Source organism: Scardinius erythrophthalmus (genome assembly GCF_964197995.2).
Source record: "Scardinius erythrophthalmus genome assembly, chromosome: 1".
NCBI lineage: Eukaryota > Metazoa > Chordata > Actinopteri > Cypriniformes > Leuciscidae > Scardinius > Scardinius erythrophthalmus.
Genome location: NC_138221.1, coordinates 46,994,930 through 47,013,747, shown reverse-complemented (window position 1 = coordinate 47,013,747; position 18,818 = coordinate 46,994,930). Strand labels below are relative to the sequence as shown.

Below are 18,818 nucleotides of genomic sequence, written 5' to 3'. Positions count from 1 at the left end.
AAAAGGTTTCGCTCTCAAGTCCTTAAGAGATCACTTCCCTCACACTAACATGCAATGAGCCAGATAAAACTGTAAGCAAGTCTTGACTTTAGAGTGCGATCTCACTCCGCAGTTGATATTAAAGTGTGTCTGATTCTGCAGTTCATTGTCAAACACAGCATCAACAGGTGAGGCCACTCATTTATGTGGACATGTCACAAGGTGGATATGGTCACAATTGTGATGCACTTTCTATTGCTCTAATTATTTTTGTCCATACGGAAACTAAACTTATACAGTTTCATTTTGTTCACAAATATCTTGTGTGCTGGATGATGACACATCCTTACAATGCTAACATCAAAGTCAAATTAGACATAACCAGTAACAACCTTGAAGATATTGCTTCATTCTCTTGATTATGAGATTATAAACTTCAGACAATGTGTGTAATTCTCTTCTGAAAGTGGTTAGCATGACTCATAATAATACATAGTGATAAGCAACCAAAGTCAAAAGAAATAAGGCAAGGAACACTTTCTGGGATTTTTACAGATTTATTTGTGAAACCAATGAAAGATTAGAATCGGAGCTTCTGGAAGAACCACTTGTTCTTGCCTGTCTTGTACCTGTAAAAGAAAACATTCATTACCATCACTATCACCACATGTAGGACAATACATGCTTATATTGATAGTAGCAAAGCGAATATTACGTCTTGTGCACAACAAGATCAGACTGTTTCTACAGTCAGCATTCTGAACAGAAGCTAGAGTTAAGCAGGCTTTGGAATAGCCTAGAAATCTAGACGCATCCTAGCGGCAGCAACATTTATTTTGCAGCCAGGGTAGTCTAGCAACTCTCCGTTGACTTTCGAGCTGGAAAAACCTAAATTGGGTCAGGCCAATCACATCGTGTATAGAATAGGCGGGGCGGGCTTAATATAATGACGACAGAGTTGCGACGGTTCCCTGCTACTTGAAAACAAAGAATGGCGCCTGCCGCTGGCGAACGGTCTTTCGAATCGGCTTTGACGCGACTCTGGAGGACTTGGAGTTAAGTTTTTCTTTGAGAAAAGAGCAAAGAACGGCACTTAAGTCATTCTTAAAAAGGAAGATGTGTTCGTAGTTTTGCCGGCCAGATATGGCAAAAGTTGAATCTATCAACTAACGTTAGCTCCGCTGTTGGGAGAACGCTCTGGTTGGTTGAAGCGCTGTCCTATTGCGTGCAGAGGGAATTTGAAAGACAGCCGTTTATCCCGCCCCTCGGATTGAGCCGTGTCTATGGTGAGTTGCCAGACCTAACATCTTGATGTAGCTCTGGCTTGCCAGGCTAGCTTTGGAACACATGACCACAACACTACAAGTCAAATTCTGCCAGAGTATTTTTTCTGGATAAAATTAAGGAAGCCAATTATCTGTGCACTACACTATAATCCTTTATGCAACATGTAAGCATTAAAGATCAAACAACATCCAATTTAATTGCAATTGTAAAATGAAGTAGTTCAGATGGATCCGTTGACAAACACATACCTCTCCTCAAACTTAACCTTGGCCTCTCTCCTGGCTTTGCGCTTCAGAGCAGGATCCCTGAAAACATCCTTGTTGACAACAGTTTTGTCCAGAGGAATGTCAACAGAGTATCTAAGGAGAGGTGATGCATTGATTAGACAAATGTACACAATTAAAATGTGCCTTGTTATTGTCAGCATTCATTAGACAGGGGGAAAAAACAATGTGCCAGTCAAGACCCAGAGACAAAACATGCTGTGACAAAAAATTAAGATATAAAACCTGTTTTGGTTTAAACACTTTGGCTTCAAGAGGAAACTGAGTGTGCATGTAGAGCCAGAGTGATTTCAATTCACTCATTTGCTCTCATATTCTTGTTGCAACTGTAACACTGTGTTTAAAGTGGTCAAATGAAACCCTACATTTAAAAACATTCATAATATATGTAAACCCCGTAACAGGGCTATGAACCAGTTCAAAGAAGAAGAAAAAAAGAAAAAACCTGAAATGAACTAAATTAACAGGAACAAACAAAAACGAAATAAAGTTTAAATGTCCTGAACAGACACACTTATTTGAAATTACCAATAACCGGTTAATAACGTTATTTTATCGTTCCGTTTAATATTTTAATTTGCCAGTCACCCAATCATGAATTCAAATAGTACAGCCTATACGAATGTGACACTGCCAGTCAGACATGTGCGTCATTATAGTATTAACATTTTCCCAAAATCAAGCTCAAATGGAGTTGCAAGGTTTTTCACCAGCAAATGTCGGAGAGATTTGCGTTCTGTACATCACTGTTAACAGTCACATCTGAGGCACTAAGTGCACTGCATCAAGTTATCAACTTACAGGTTACAAAGGATATTGCAGCTAATTGCAGTCGTTTAATATTTGGCAAAAAGCTTGTTATAAAAGATGAAGAGTTTTGCACAGGCTGTGTTGGCTATGACTAGACGAAAGATACCAGACCACGACACTTCTCCACTCCTCAAATACATGAAACATTAGCCTTTACACACATCGCGTTTCAAATAAATAAAATGCTGTACTAATTCAAATACATTTTTTTTTTTTTTTTAGCCTTGCACTGCAAACAAGCAAAGACAGTCTCCAAAATGCATGCAGGACTTCATTCAGGATTGAGGTGGGTGGAGCTGCTGTATGAAGTTTTTCCATTTGAGGATCCACTTAAGTTACGAGGTTCAGTCACAAGTGTGACACGTAATGATCCGCAACAGGGGGCAAAAACTACACGAGCTGACAACTGTCACCCAGCGACTCTATCTGGTCCCCAAACCACGTTTTATCACGAAAACATGCACGAGAAGTGGAGAGGGAAATGACGGGAAACGGGAGTGGTTTATTTGAAAATGGACGTCGGAAAGAAATTAGCGCTGCAAGCTGTTTGCGTGATGATCTGTTCTGAAAAACCCCAAAACTAAACTAAAATATGGGTGAAAGAATGGATAAGCACACGCAGTCAGCAGGGATTGTCTGTGCTACAGAGAGAGTTGGAGGGGAGTAAAATAACGTTTATAATGAAAAAATATGGTTTGGCATGTTGCTTCTGCCGTTTTTCTTTCGGTGACCTCAACCCATGCCTTGCTCTCTCATTGGCTGTACACACTTGCCACCACAAAATGTCAAGTCGGCCGAGAGCTCCTAATTTTTCAAATGCTAGACATTTGTCTGGCGTCAGCGAGTCCCTTTGATGTGTCGTTGAGTAGTTTGCACAAAGATTGGCGAGTGCTGAACACCCGCTGATTTGCCCCCGATAACAGCCCGACCTGTCGGCGAGGTCGTTGACTTGCAAATCGGGCTTAAAATCCTGTTGTGTGAACTTAGTGCTAACTGCATAAGCTCCATCCATAAAGCGGCACAACGTATGTGACGGTCAGCAAGGAGCACTTAAGGTATGGTTTTAGTTGCGATTGTCTAGTTGGACTATTTATGATCTTAAGGAGATGATACACAGGGCAACTTTTTGAGCAATGTTGCTGTCAACGGGCAACCAGATGAGACACAGGGCCCACGACCGATCTAAATTATCCAGATATAAATTTATTGCCTATTTTCAATGGGAAAGTGCCCAAGCAACAATCGCTCCGCAAGATCGCCCTGCAACATTGCTCAAAAAGTTGCCCTGTGTATCATCTCCTTAAGATCATAAATAGTCCAACTAGACAATCGCAACTAAAACCATACACCTCAATCTCAATCATTCACCATGAAGTTGCATCTATATAGACTGCCGCTCAACTTTGTGGTTAGTAGCACATTGAATTGATAAAAAGTGACCGTAAAGAAATAGACTTATATTTCAAATTAACACTGTTCTTTCTAACTTTTTTTTTTTTTATCTTGAAAAAAAAAGAAAACTCATGGTTTTCAAAATAAACAGCAAGACTTTCCAACATTGATAAATGTTTCTTGAGCAGAAAATCTGCATAATTTAGATTATATTACAGTATTACTGTTTTTGATCAAATAAATGCAGCCCTGGTGAGTATAAGAGACTTGACTCATATGAGAGCAAGCATTGCTCTGAACCTGTACGAGCTATTGCACACTGCTCACAGGATGTGCATACCTGGTTGGCATGAGGTGGTTGTAGTTGAAGACCTTCACAAAGGCCTTGATCTTGGACCTTTTGGCAACCTTCTTCTTGCCCATGGTTGCTGTGACTTTACGAGGATAACGGTCGATGCCCGCGACCAGAGCGTGGCTGTAAGGACGGTCTGTGGTGCCATCATCAATGTTCTGAGAGGAGGAGTAAGAAGAGCACAAAACACTGTCAATGTAAACAATCATCAAGATGTTATGATTCTATACAAATGTATCCCCGGAAGCCATCTTTCCCTGAAGATGGAGGGATGTTAAATGGAAGTACCTTGACAATCACAGCCTTGCGTCCGGCATAACGTCCAGCCAGGACCATCACCACCTTGCCAGGTTTCATAAACTTGCCCATCTCTGAAAAACATGAGTATGAATGTAACATTAGCACTAAAAGCAAAACCAGAATACAAGACACCAAGTAGCAAAATACATGCTGCTTACATCTCCAAAACTGTTGTAATGGGCATAATAACTACATAACAGTTATCATAGTTAAAATGAGGCTATAAATGTAACGTGTCTCTTCGGGGCCGCACATTTAACGTTATAAGTCTAGATGTGTCAGCTTACAGCACTATGCTAACTGGTAGCCTAATTGTAAAGCAATTTTAAAACCAGAGTTTAAACAAATATATTAACCATTTTATAATGGAACAATGTAATCTTCTACACATATTCACTTGTATATCACACACGAGTTTTAATGAACGTATGCTGCCGCTAGTGCCTCGGCACGGCCAGGAATGCTATCATGTTGGAAGAAGGCAGAGACGGAGTGACTATTAAACCCATCATCTCCAAGTCTTTACGTAATATCCAGACAATAAACACTTCAAATAAGCAACAGGGATATTCTCTCTCTAAGTGACATGAAAGAAACCCCCATAGGTTGTATATCTTTGTCGATGTTCATGGATTACTTCTCGTGTATAAAACTTACTGATGGTGCTCTATGGCCGACGACAACAGGAAAGGAAGTAGAAAGCGCGATCGTGACCCTTGACACCCGCGGCAAGTGACGTATTTCCGTCGATTTGCACACTTGGGTAAAACAACAGAGTAAATGTGGCATAAATACAGCTGCACATAAACGTTTTGAATATGCGATGTACTCAGGAGTGGGCAAAAATAAGAAATGCCTTCCTTTTAATTCACATGTGTGCAATTAAATTCAATGGTGATTCTGTTTCAATTCCACGAATAAAAATACATAATGGTGCATTCATTAAATGCATAATATGTTATTGTCAAAACATTATAATTATTGTATTATTTTATATTTATATCTAATGTTTGTGGAAATACCTCAAACGTTTATGATAATGTGGTTATTGTGGGTTATTCATAATGGAAAATATAATGTATTATTAAAAAATACACTGAATAAATTTCTTATTTCATTCTATATTAATTATAATTCCTCGATTTTACAACCAACACACAGTTCTTCATATTATAATTCCTCGATTTTACAACCAACACACAGTTCTTCATATTACTACCCAATTCAAATTCAGAAACTGCCAAAGCCATTGTCAATTCTAATATCCAACCCTGGGTGATATGAAAAATACCTGGAAATATTATTATTAGTTTGTTTGTTTTTACATCCTTTTAGAAATCAGTTATAAATATGTATGAGATAAAATTAAACTATTAGTATTAGTAGACCAAATCTATTTTGGAAAGCATTCATTTATTAAATTATATTATATTAATTAATTATTATTATGATTTATGAGAAGAAAGTAAGTCAGAATTGAAGAGAATGTGACTGTACCAGATTCAAAGAGCATTTAATCCATGAAAACACTGAAAAGACACCATCATTATATCTAAAAATGATGGCACAATTTAAAAAAAAAGGGAATGTAATTGACACTGATTTGTAATTATTGAAAGGCTATTTAGGTCTAAGTACAGGTACAAAGATAGCAATCATTTCTGAAATAGATATGATGGGGAAAAAACAAACATATGGAGAACAAAATAGGTCATTCATATATTCAGGTGGGGGGGGGGGCTACATTAAATAAAAAGGACTAATTAAACAGGGCTAATAAATGCATCACAACCATTCCTCCATATTCAAATGGTTTTGAATACCAAATCAATTTACAGTAAATGGTAGCAAACAGTCCCTTCTTACTGCATGATGGTTTCAGTAAATCTGGATTTAGGAGGGTTTAAAGAACGTGGAATCTAGAATCAGAATGTGTACAGTAGCAGGATACAATTTCAATGATTGTAGTACATTCAATATTTCAGATCAGTAAAGAAGAATTGACAAGACATGGAAACAGGTATTCAAGCAGAGCCTCTGAACACTGGCATAGAATAACAGACCATAAATAATTCAGACAGCATATCAGTTTCAAATTCTGCACATTTGTTTGATGCACTTCCTCCTATAGCAGCGAACAAGCAGCACTACCACAAGATTCAGTTTTCTACAATCAGTTTTACAGTGTCAACTGGCTGAAATGAGCAAGTCTGTGGAGAGTTGAATCCAGTGATTTACAAACACCAATGAGCATCTCTTCGTTTTTTCAGAATGACCTGAGTGTGTTGATTGCATGCATGATTTCCTCAGAAAGCCATACGAAGACAGAGCAGCAATAACACAGATATTATATGCACTGTCCCAGTGTTTTAAATACAAATAATGACAATATAATGCAAAGGGAAACCAGTTTTAAAAGAAAAACATCTTATGATTTGTCTGTGAAGCACTGTACAGTAATGTAGTACAAGCATTGAAAATGGGGAATCAGGAAATGAGTGCATTCAGCTACATAAAGTTTATAACAAAAAATTATTTAAACCATTAAGTTACTAATTTGCACTATCGGTATGTACTAATATATATATATATATATATATATATATATATATATATGTGTGTGTGTGTGTGTGTGTGTGTGCGTGTGTGCGTATGTATTTTTGTAGTGTATGTTATATATACTTAGTGTGTATAAGTAGTATATGTAGTAGTGTATGTTTTATATATATATATATATATATATATATATATATATATATATACATACATACATACACACATACACTGTAGTAGTGCATCTCAAACATTTGCAATGGCCCTTGAAAAGAGTTCAAGTAATAAATCCTTCTATTTAGTGTAATGTGGTTGATTTTGGTAAAAGCTAGACACAACAAACCCCCCCTCAAAGGTTACGTGGAGGCAGTCACATGCTCAGGGTCACTAAACTGAGCACATTTCCTTTGAGTTGTGACCGATGCAGCATATTGAAACCTGCCTACATAATCACCCTCTTCAGTTTAGAGGAGACTGGAGGCATTCAAGCCAACAGCAACACAGTGTCTCAAAAAAAGTGCACGAGTTGCTTTATTTCCATTTTTTAATTCCAGTGTACTCGTTGTTCTGGGAATATGATTTGAACTTCTGAATAAAGAGAAACAGTATTACAGAAAATGTTTTCTATCGTAATTTTAAGATTATGAGGGTAAATCTCGCCCAAAATTACCAAATATATTTTTGCTTAGAAAGCATCTTTGATATTTTTCAGCTGCCTGACAGCCAAGTCTACAGGAAGGCAGAATTTGAGATGGCTGAGGCGGCCCAGTATTCGCAGGGCACCTTCAAAGCCTGTCTGGGCCATGTAGCTCCAGGGCTGGTAGTGTGAGTGTATGAGCGTCCCAGACTTGCACAGCAGGTTAAACCATGACACAAGCCTCTGCTCATTGAGAGCCATGCACACCAAGGCCTTAAACTCAGAGTCTGCGCTACGTTTGAATCGTCCGTGCTCTTTAAGAACTGTATGGATGGCCCATAACAGAGACTGCTTGGGTGTGACCGTCACAGGACCGCCCCCTACGGGCAAACTGAAGGATTGCGAGAGCTGTCGGGCAGGTGATTCCACGAACGCCTGGCCGTTTTTGGAATGATAGTACTTGACGAAAAGTTCCCAAGGATGCAGGGACTGAGGAGAAGAGCTGAAGGGCAGCAGGCAGGAAATGGGGGCAAGGACCAGGCTCATGCCCTGAGAAGGAGCATATAATCCGTGGGCCAGCAGGTCCCGGAGCGCAAAGGCTAGCTCTTTACGCACCAAAGCGGTGAGTTTGTCCCGAGGTCCTTCCAGCGACAGGCAGGCGGAGTGGCTGACCACATGTTCCTCCTGAGGGCTGGGCTGCTGGCGGCAGGCTTGCAGACGCACACACTCCACGGCTCCTTCGAGTTTCTGCAGCAAGGGGCCGTAATCTTGAGCTTCGGCACCCTGAGACCACATGTTCTGGGGCACGTGGCCTGCAGTGCATCCGAACTGGCTCAGAGCAAAGATCTGCAGAACCGCTAAGGCTTTCTGGATGAGCTGAAGCCCGGTTTCCCGTATCCTCTGGGCTTTTTCGGGATCCACTTTGGACGGGGAAAAAAAGAATTTAAAGTTACACGCCTTAGCTTTAAAATCTAATAAAATGGTATCATAAAGTGAAGTATAATTACCTCGCTTCATCCCTCCAGTGGCTCCAGTGTTTGGTCCGGCTGCTTGGGCCTGCTGGCTCTTCACACCATCATTTAACAGAGGGTTCCCCACTTCATCTGCGAGGAGCATGATCAGGACAGTGAACCTAAATGTATATATTTTACTCTACATAGGCACATCAAACTCAAAGGTAACAAAGGTCAGAATTTATGCACAGGAAACTGCAGATAGTGGCATAAGAGTCAATAAGATACACTACCATTCAAAAGTTTAGGGTTAGTAAGATTTTTTTTTTGTAATTAATATTTTTTTAATCATACTAATACTTTTATTTAGCAAAGATATAATTACAAAGATATAATATTACGAAAGATTTCTATTTCAAATAAATGCTGCATGTTGGTCGCACCACATGACTTTGATTTAGCAGACAAACGTCATTTCAAATATTAATAAGCATTGAAGCAGCTTCTTTTTAGAAAAAATAATAAAATATGCAAAAAAAGTTCTTACGGTTCTTTTAAAGGATATTCTCTAAACGATATCAGGTCAGTTTTATAATTGTTTACTCTACTTCCTCCCCCCCAAAAAAAACATGCTTATCAAAGAAGGAGTATATTTAGGTCACTACATACAGTCTAAAAAATTACATTTGAAAGTATTTTTGAATAAATTAAGAGAAAAATAAGCATCACATCATTAGCCCAAAGCAGACGTCCTCACCCTGTATGAAGTTAATGAACATCTCCAGGTCTCTGATTTGGGTCTTGAGCTGCTCGACCAGCTGTTCTTTGACTCGAGCTGGGTTGACTATCTGAGCTATGGCAGAGTCCACTCTCTGTCGGAGCTCCTCTGGTGTGAGGTTCCCAATGTCTTCATTCAGATTCACATCCAGCTTCTTTATTAGCTCATCAATGATCACCTACAGTGTTAAAGTGAACAGACGCTAAATAAAATGTTTAAGGGTAATTACTCACATCTTCAAGTCATTTTTAGTCAAGTCAGTTTTATAGTCATACCCTCTGCCTCTCCATGACGACAGACTGAGGCAGTGAGTCATAGCTGCCCTCTTGGTAGGCGAAGCGTTCCAGGTCGTCGAGTTGGGTCTTCAATTGGAAAATCAGTTCCTTCTGCTTCTTTCTCTGAGCTTCCAAGCGCTCCCTCTTCTCCCTTTCACTCTGCAGATTATAAAAGCAAAAACACAACTTAAAAAAAACCTAAAGTCAACTTTAAAATAACCACAATGTTTACATTGTAGCTAGCTGAAGATTTTTGCATTTGCTCCGTAGAAGGATAATGAGCTTTTATTGGTTTGCTTCATCTGGCTTAGCTTTGCTTATCCCGACATGCAATGCAATTCAGAATAGCCATAACTATACATAGCTATACACACAACGTGGCTTTAGTTTAACCATAATCCTGTAAATGTCTACATTTAATAGGCTCTAAGGTACAAAATGTTATTGATTAATACAAAAAAGAAAAAGAGAGAACAAAACCATACCAAGTATGAATTGTTTCATATTAGAAATACTTAAAATAAACACTAAGTTGTGAAGAAAAGACCACACAAGGGTCATGCTCATGCTATAGTACTCACCAATTCATCCTGCAAGCAAAGTGTTGCACAGGAGGAAATAAGGAGAAAGGAAGACATTTTAATGGCAGTAACAAGATACTCCAGCATATGAGAAGGAAAAGGAAGAAATACAGGGACTTTCAAATGTTCCTTGTGCAGTGTTTATTGTAATTTTTATCACAATACTGCGCCGATTATTTTAAAGGATGTGTTGATAAGGTTCTGAATGGCACAAAGGACCATTTTTTTTAACAAAAGAGATGCAGACAAATTGAATGCTGATTCCCGAGGGCAAGCACAGGTACTTTGTATAGGCTGATTATGTGTGGGTGGGGGTTTGTCTTGTTGTTTGTACGTGTATCACAGGTGAATATTGTTAGGAGCTACTGAGGAGAACTGAAGTAGGCCTATTGAAGAAAAAAAAAACTGATGACACTGTATATTAGGGGTTTTCAAACTGGGGTCCATGGAAAAGTACAGAGAAAAACAGAGTAAATAAATAAATAATAATGCTGAACTTAGCTGCTTCCAGCTTGGCCAAGTTGGTTTATATCCCCAAAACAACAGGTCTTCAGCAAGACTAGCTGGACTCGCAGCCTAGCCAAGCTTTAGCTGGATATCCAGCTGGTCCTTCTGCCCAAAGGCTATGGATCGCCTGACCAGACACTCGCCCCTTTCAAAAGACTAGTCTGACCCCACTGAGAGACCAGCTAACTATCTCAGGCTGATTTAATGTGTGTGTTTTCCCCTGCATGATAGAGATCAGATCCACTACGACAGTAAACAATGAAACTCACAGAGTTTTCCAGCATCTGAGCATCCTGTGCTCTGCACCCGATGACATGAGGGCATCCTTTGAAAGCAAAGTCCTCCAGCTCCAGCAGCATCCGCTCTTTCTCGTCGCCCTGCGCGTGGACGATCTGTTTCAGTCGAAACTGCACTTGAGCGAAGTGAGATGTTAACGCGAGGAGCGATGAATTCAGCTGCTCCTGCTCATCCTCTAGCTTCCGCAGCCTGACTACCATGTCTGCATCGCTGGACAACACGGAACCAGCCTGCGTGTTCCTCTTCCACTGCTCATCCTCCGGGCTGGCCACGGCTCCCACGGGCGCCCAGCGCTCCCCGGCTCCCGCGAAGGCAGCTTCGCTGTCGGAAGTGGACAGATCCTCCGTCGACATCTGTTTGACAGTTGAAGTAGACAGCCTGGCTGCCCTTTTACACAAAACAACTTCGATCAACTTAATTGATGCGCAGTTTTTAATGTGAATTCAGAATATACGCAACTGCTCCTTCAGCAGGTGCAGCGCGGTGTAATACTTACGTCCACAGAAAACATTGCAACGTAATCAAAAGAACTTAGATCTCGCTGTAATATGGAACCAAAGCACCAGCGTTCCAACAGACGTGCCGTTCTATCCATATGTTCTATGTATCAACGAATGTGTGGGCAGGATGTTTACGTCAGTGCGTAATGACGTCTGCGAAACGCACAGTTAAATCAGTTTGTTGAGCGTTTCTGTCCATATTTACTCTTCCTTCAATTCTCTCTCTGTTTGTTTTAATGCAACGCCCTACGTGTCAGTGGATTGGACTGGGTGCCAAACACACCCTATGATTTTTCTGCCCCAGCAGAGATTTTTATTACATGGGACTATACCGACCATAATGTCAACACTCCCGTTTTCACACCCATCTCCCGTTTTGTTATTTCTCCCGTGAAACTCCCATAATTTGTATGGCCCAAACAAACGTCGTTATATGAATAATCACATCAATATATTATTCCAAGGTTGTACAGTTGCCAGATCTTGTATGAAACCCATCCTACTCGCGCAATCAATTCATCATACAAAGTTCAAGCCATTTGTGAGCTCAACCTGGCAACCTATAACCCAGTTGCGCAGTCGATATCTGCGCAGGTAGTAGACGCGGGAAGTTGAATAAGCATGATGTCTATGTGAATAAGCGTCACTGGTAGAAATGGGAGAAGACTCAGTGGTAAATATTTAACGCAGCATCCGTTTTTTTGTCAACCTTTGGCTGGCGTTACATTATATGATACGCTCTTATTCTTGCAAATGCTTTTAAACCATTCAAGTCAAGACAAATTGAGCGCCACAATCGAGTTCTCTTTCGGCTTGAAGTTGACCGAACACTAACACACGCAATTATGCCAAAATGTCCGTTTTGACGAGTATCCTCATAAGAGCAGACTGAGCAGTCTTAAATGAGTTAAATAAAGTCTTAAATGAAGGTAAATAGTTGTGAGAGAATGAGGCGCGTGTGACATCCGCATCTTGGTCAGCAGCGGCTGCAGGTTTTAAAGGGACAGCAGCCAATGAAGCTTTATGTCAGTAAAGTTAATCAAAGAACAAAGGGAACAGAGAAAAACACTCACTGCTCTTGACTAAAGAACTTCTGTAACTTTGATAAGGATTAATCTATATATAATTTAACATTTATGCAGTGCAAACTGTTTGATAACTTTATTCAATTTCTGTATATTTCCTACATTTTAGACCAATATTTAAAATATAGCCTACTGCCTTTATGTTGTTTCTACATTAATTTGGAGATTAACTGTGAAATTATTACATTATAAAATATATTAAAAACATTAGTTTTTTTTAATGGCGATTCATCGTGATTAATCACAGAAAAATTTTTGATTAATCTAGTTAATTTTTTGCAATCGATAAAAATAAATAAAAAAGAAACATGAATAAGTATTATAAATTTAATTAAAGTATTATAAGTACATCAGCCGGAAACTGAAGCTTCCCTGGGTGCCGCCATTGATTAGCAGACCCTCACCTGCTGTTGTTAGCAATCCACTGACTCCCATTCATTTTGGCGTCACTTTGACAGCGAATAACTTTACATCTAAGGCGTTTAAAGACTCCATTTGTCCATTATTTATTTCTAAAGAAACACAAAAATATATAAAAGTCTTCATTACCTTGTATCTTACGTTAGGGCCCCGTAGAAGCAGTTTTTGTAAAAATAGGCTAACGATTGCGTCATAACCACACGACTCTGTGTCGCACAGTAGATACATATGGACAGGAGGAGAAGCTCGCGGGCAATCGGGGGGACGTGGAGGCAAAATGACAAAATACTTAATCAGAATACTTAGCAAAAGTTGCTCCTGCTCCTAGCTCATGGACACCTCCTACTCACACTCTCCGTCTCTACAAGTTTCGGAAGGGAATGATTCAGATTTCTCTTGGCACAGCTACTAGAAGACAGACAGGTTGCTCAAGTCACATCTACGTCGTCAAGCTCAGTTTGAGTCTGCGCAGTACGCTCAGCCATCAGGAAGTGAGTGCTTCTAATTGACTTCACTTTTGAATCCAATGGGGTCGCTGTGTCCATTTCTTTTACTGTCTATGGACATGTTATGACTTGCAAAGGCCCTGGGGCCAATTATCTCCAAGGAAAGCGCAATATGTTATAGTGTCCTTATCAAATTGCAAAATGCTACAATTAAATTAAACATGTATAAAGTGCAGACTTTGCTCACATTATCAGCTCAAGGTCCAGTGTTTTCAGAGTGGCTCGGATCACAATTTTTTTATTTTAAATCATGAGCGCACTAAAACATAATCCATTGCTCTCTCTAGACCCATTTTGTTGGATCATTTAGGATTTAGGCAATGTTTTAAAATTTAGTCTTCAACTTATAGAAAACAGTTATGTTTCTTTCACATAAAGAAAGAAGCTCAAAGAGTGGTTCAAATAAATAAACCCATGGGACAATATTTCTATAAGAGGTTTTGGGGCCTTCATATTCACATAGAGCCCAACAGTATACAGAGGTTTCCAGGGAGCCCTCATAGTCCAAGAGCCTTGTTTAAGAAGCCTTGCATATGCTATGAGACATATATTCAGGCTTTTTGATGTTTTTTTTTAACCCGCAGCATTAAACCCCAGAAGGCCCTGTAATGAAATTCACTTGATTATTTGAGCATTTCTTTCAGAAAGCGTTAAAATGCATGACTGTGTTAAAAGCCCATTTTTTAACATTTTTAAATATATGCAGTGTACAATTTGTCAGGGTTCTGTCACCTCTGTTTGGTTTATATCTGGTTTGGTTAGTCTGGTTTGTTGTGAGCACATGGCTTGTCTTGTATTCCTTGTGCCAGGTGCTTTCTTGTCAGTTGTCTGGCCCCTTCCATCTTGTTACCTGATTATTGATTAATTTGCCCCACCTGCCTTGTTCGTTACCTTCTTTTGTTTGCTTCCTATTTAGTCTCCCTGTGTTTGCAGTCCTGTGCTGGTTCATTGTCTATGTTTCCCTCGTGTTATGTTCATGACTGATGCCTGTCTCGGTTTCCCCCATGGGGCGTTTTTTTTGTTTGTAGTTTTGTTTTGTTTTGTTTATTTATTTAATAAAATATTCTTATCTGCACTTGAATCCTCGCTTCACTTTTTGACCTGCCGTGACACAATTAGCTATTGTAATGTCTGTGATTCATTTTGAAGTCTAAATAATCTGTTTAATAAGTTCACTCTGGCAGAGAAGAATCATGTTACAATCGTACTCACAAATCCATAGTAAATACCAACAGCACACTTAAAGGAATACTCCACCGTCTTTTCATATTAAACTATGTTATTCCCTTAACTAAGATGAGTTGATACATACCTCTCTCGTCTCAGTGCGTGCACTCAATCGCTCTGGCGCGCGGCGAAACTTTGTTCACTCAGTTCATTCAATACGGGCCAAGCAGAGAAGCTACCAAACACCTCCACGGTTTCCCTATTTAAACACAGTTACTCGCGTGGTGTAACTCGACCTAGGACGGTGAAACAAAACAAAACGTTGCGCTTTTCTAAGCGTGTAAAATGGATAACTATATTGTATGGCGGAATACCATAGCAAGTGCTTATGAGCACTTCGACTTGGCGGAGTAATATCTTCACTCGTGAAAAATCCTCTCACCGGCCCCCGCTCCCTCTGGTGAAGATATTACTCCGCCAAGACGAAGTGCTTACAAGCACTTGCTATGGTATTCCGCCATACAATATAGTTATCCATTTTACACGCTTAGAAAAGCGCAACGTTTTGTTTTGTGTCACCGTCCTAGGTCGAGTTACACTACGCGAGTAACTGTGTTTAAATAGGGAAACCGTGGAGGTGTTTGGTAGCTTCTCTGCTTGGCCCGTATTGAATGAACTGAGTGAACAAAGTTTCGCCGCGCGCCAGAGCGATTGAGTGCACGCACTGAGACGACAGAGGTATGTATCAACTCGTCTTAGTTAAGGGAATAACATAGTTTAATATGAAAAGACGGTGGAGTATTCCTTTAAAAACTACAGTTACACGCAAGAAAATGTGAGTTGTGTCTGTGACCAATCGTTTTTTCAATCCGCACCCGTTTCGCCCCGTGGCTCGAAAGGGACGCACACGAGAAAGCCAAAATAGAATGTAAAATTAACAAGTTAACTGAACAAATTCATAATCAGTGCAACACTTTCGCAATCATTGTTTTGTAAATCGTTCTTTCGCAATAGTTGTTTTGCTGATATTCAGGTTACACAACAACAATACTTGGATTTAATATTCAGTTCCAGTGAAAACCTGTTCCAGTTAATGGAGTAGGCTATACACAGGTGATGTGTAATATTCAGTACCAGTAAACTCCACCCGCTGGAACAGTTTCTTACAGTAACTGAATATTACACAACATCACCTGTTGAGTTTTGCAAACTGTACTCACAGATTTGTGGCCTATCCCTTATTTTAGAAATCTGTTTTTCTGTATATTGATTTATTGTGTATTGTTAAGATGAATACAACTGTCTAAACTGAATTTTTCTATGATTTGGCAATGGGGTGTGTAATGCATAGATGACATGCTTGTAATGCATTGATGACATGACCCCCCAACCGTTAAAGGTTTCTTTGTCAGTTGGGTGTCCTGCTGCTTTCTGGTTGACCACTAGGTGTGACTTTCTTTCTTTTAAGTATTGTTGTACAAGCAGTACTTATGACATAGGCTAATACAGGAAAGAAGGAGTATTTGTTCTCAAAAGTGATCTGCATTCAAATTAAATAAATTAGGCTATGGAAAAACTGTGATCAGTCACAGCACATAATATTAAAATCTTGTTGAAATAGAAAAAAGTTCCCTATTTGTCAGTCACTTCGTTGTTGTCGATGTGATGACACTAGGGGTCGCACTTGACTTGGGAGCCCCATGCAACACCTCTGATCATAGACTGTAATAAAACACCTCTGATACGCATTTTCGCCCATGTATTTCTGGGAGCTGTCGACACCTGTCTGTCTCCATCAGACGCCACGATTGCTGTGTCAGTTGTTTGGCCTGTCCAGCCTGTGCCCGCATGCTGAAGCAGTGTTTGTTGATGGTAGGCTACATGCACTCATGGACCTTATTCAGAGCAGCGCCATGACAGGTATGACCAGGATAGACTTGCCGTGTTTTCAATGGCATCAGCTGTAAAAAGCTGTATAACGCTCCTAGATCATTTATAGTTTTCCACAGCTTTTTTTTTTCTTTTTTTGTCTACTGAAATTTCTTGGAAAGATATTTTTGCAGTGTTTTGTCAGCAGAACAATACAAAATCACATTAAATACTGTATGCATGTCTATCCCTCACAGCCTCGCTTTCATTTCAGTTAAAAATCAAAGCTGGCTCTTTTGTCAATGGAGCCAATCTGGCTCTTTTGCGGTTAGATGAGTGGTTCCTGGGCTCGGAACGCCGCTTGCAGCCGCAGTCTGCCCCAGTGCACTGCAAACGTCACTCCCTGGAGGAATCATTTGAGACTTCCATCCAAAGCATAGGTCTGGAGTTCGGCCCGGCATGCTCTCGCGTGATCTTGAGACCCTGGCCGGGCTCATGCCAAAAGTTCCAACTACTCTATTTTAGGGATCAGGTGGTGAACTTGCAAGCACTCCCTTGTGACGAGGCAGACCCAGCCATATCATTGCTGTGTCTGATACATGCCCTGCGTGTTTACTTGGACCGCACTGAGAGCTTCAGATGCGCCTTTATCCCTGAGGTGATAACATGCGCTTTTTTGTCCATGTGAGTTCCCTGTGTTACGTTTGTGACGTAATGCAGATACATTTTGTTGTGGTTTCTGCTGTTGTCTTCTCCTCTTTTAGGATTGGTCATGGACATAATGAGAAGCTATTGGTGGTTGGACCAGAGAAGAGGCCTGGACTATAAATTCCCCGGAATTCCTCTGGATGGAGCTCTCTGCCTCTTTGACTGCACTTGTTGTTGTACTGTGTGTTAGCTGGTGAACATGTAGCACTATAGATTATGATTGCTGTGCTCCTCTTTGTTAACAGAGTGCTGTTAGCCACTTGTGATACAGTGTTCCTAAAAACATCAGTGCCTTAATGATCCCACCTGAGTGTACTTATTTTGAGAAGCAGTAGGGGGTGAGTACCTGTGCATGTTGAGTGAGTATCTGGCGAAACCTGTGCATGTTTCTAATCTTCAGCACACATTGGTGGCCAAGTTCGGTGGAGGAAATACCAGGCCCAATTACTCATGGTATGCCCTTTTTTAGGTGAGCCCATGTATTTGGGCTAAGTGCTCCATATGTGCTGATTCCCTGACAGTAATCCCTTATGATATATTTTGCACTGTTCGGCGATGGTTTCCCTGTCACTAAACCCCTGGGCCACATTTATAAATCGTGAGTGTGCACAGATTTGATCTTAGAGTGTGCGTACATTAACATCCATGCCAACGTTCATATTTAGAAAAAACGGTCTTTGACGTGGAAAAGTGCTTAGTGCCACGTCAAAGCAGACGTATGCACTTTTCCTTGTGGCAGAGAGTCTGCAGGTATTTGGAAATCTAAGCAATTCTTGCCGCTCGCTCGCCATTATAAAGTAAAGCATTAGGATGTTGACTGGTGCTCTTTTATATGTTAATGACATTAAGGCTGTGTTTACAAGGCGGAGATCTTAAAACATTCAGCTGCACAGATATTAAGATCATTTGCGATTTTATAAATTTTACATCTGGAAGATAGGCGTACGCACAGTTCTCTGAATCACACATATGCACATGTTAGAAATGATCGTAACATCAAATGTAGGATGGTTTCTACGTAACTGTGGCAAGCAGGGCGAGGCCGAGAGCCGTGTGAGAAGGGAGCAGCTGTTGGCGTGATTGATAATGAGCGTCACCTGCGCGCTGCACCAGCCTCGTTGTATTTCTCACTGAGGAACCTACAGAAGCATAACAGGAAGAGCATCGACCCCTGAGAGAGGACCAGGGGCTATTGATGTTTTGTTTATGTGTGTGCGGCAGTTGTCCATGAGGGGCTGCTGCTTTTACTTTCGTTTTGTGTTTGTTTTATAATTAAAGTGTGTGACACGTTCACTGGTTCCCGCCTCTTTTTTTCCCTGGACAACATACATTCGTTACAGTAACATTTTATAAAAATCATGCCCTGTGTTTTCCCTGGGCAGAGCTTTGCCCCGCCACCAGCCACTGTGTCTGTAGTGCTCCTCCCTCTTTTAGTAGGACCTACAGTTCCACAGGGACTTTTTTCCATGTGTGGTACTTCCTAGTGAGAAAGTCCATGTGATGTATTCTCCACAATCTAACCTCCCAATGGGTAGGATGTGGTCTCGGGAGTGTCCTTTTTTCTGCATAGGAAAAAGA

General features: G+C 40.4%; 2 protein-coding genes across 2 annotated transcripts; both read right to left on the bottom strand.

The window, feature by feature from the left end:
• Positions 1-516: 516 nt before the first annotated feature.
• rpl27 (ribosomal protein L27) lies at positions 517-5,262 on the bottom strand. Its single transcript, XM_081364723.1, has 5 exons — positions 5,062-5,262; positions 4,393-4,475; positions 4,093-4,262; positions 1,515-1,625; positions 517-608 (listed from the first exon to the last, which is right to left on the bottom strand). The coding sequence occupies exons 2-5, from the start codon at positions 4,471-4,473 to the stop codon at positions 560-562; spliced, it is 411 nt and encodes a 136-aa protein (XP_081220849.1). The 5' UTR covers positions 4,474-4,475; positions 5,062-5,262; the 3' UTR covers positions 517-559.
• Positions 5,263-7,464: 2,202 nt separating this feature from the next.
• rundc1 (RUN domain containing 1) lies at positions 7,465-11,630 on the bottom strand. Its single transcript, XM_081367488.1, has 6 exons — positions 11,482-11,630; positions 10,958-11,372; positions 9,601-9,759; positions 9,305-9,503; positions 8,602-8,697; positions 7,465-8,514 (listed from the first exon to the last, which is right to left on the bottom strand). The coding sequence occupies exons 2-6, from the start codon at positions 11,336-11,338 to the stop codon at positions 7,643-7,645; spliced, it is 1,707 nt and encodes a 568-aa protein (XP_081223614.1). The 5' UTR covers positions 11,339-11,372; positions 11,482-11,630; the 3' UTR covers positions 7,465-7,642.
• Positions 11,631-18,818: the final 7,188 nt, after the last annotated feature.

Excerpts from the sequence above, each read along its gene's own strand:
- rpl27 (XM_081364723.1), bottom strand. The coding sequence starts at position 4,473 with ATGGGCAAGTTTATGAAACCTGGCAAGGTGGTGATGGTCCTGGCTGGA. Across the intron at positions 4,263-4,392 it reads GCAAGGCTGTGATTGTCAAG|AACATTGATGATGGCACCAC; the intron begins GTACTTCCATTT and ends TCCTCCTCTCAG. Across the intron at positions 1,626-4,092 it reads AACCACCTCATGCCAACCAG|ATACTCTGTTGACATTCCTC; the intron begins GTATGCACATCC and ends ACCTCTCCTTAG.
- rundc1 (XM_081367488.1), bottom strand. The coding sequence starts at position 11,338 with ATGTCGACGGAGGATCTGTCCACTTCCGACAGCGAAGCTGCCTTCGCG. Across the intron at positions 9,760-10,957 it reads CTCAGATGCTGGAAAACTCT|AGTGAAAGGGAGAAGAGGGA; the intron begins GTGAGTTTCATT and ends TATAATCTGCAG. Across the intron at positions 8,698-9,304 it reads GTTCATTAACTTCATACAGG|ATGAAGTGGGGAACCCTCTG; the intron begins GTGAGGACGTCT and ends TGCTCCTCGCAG.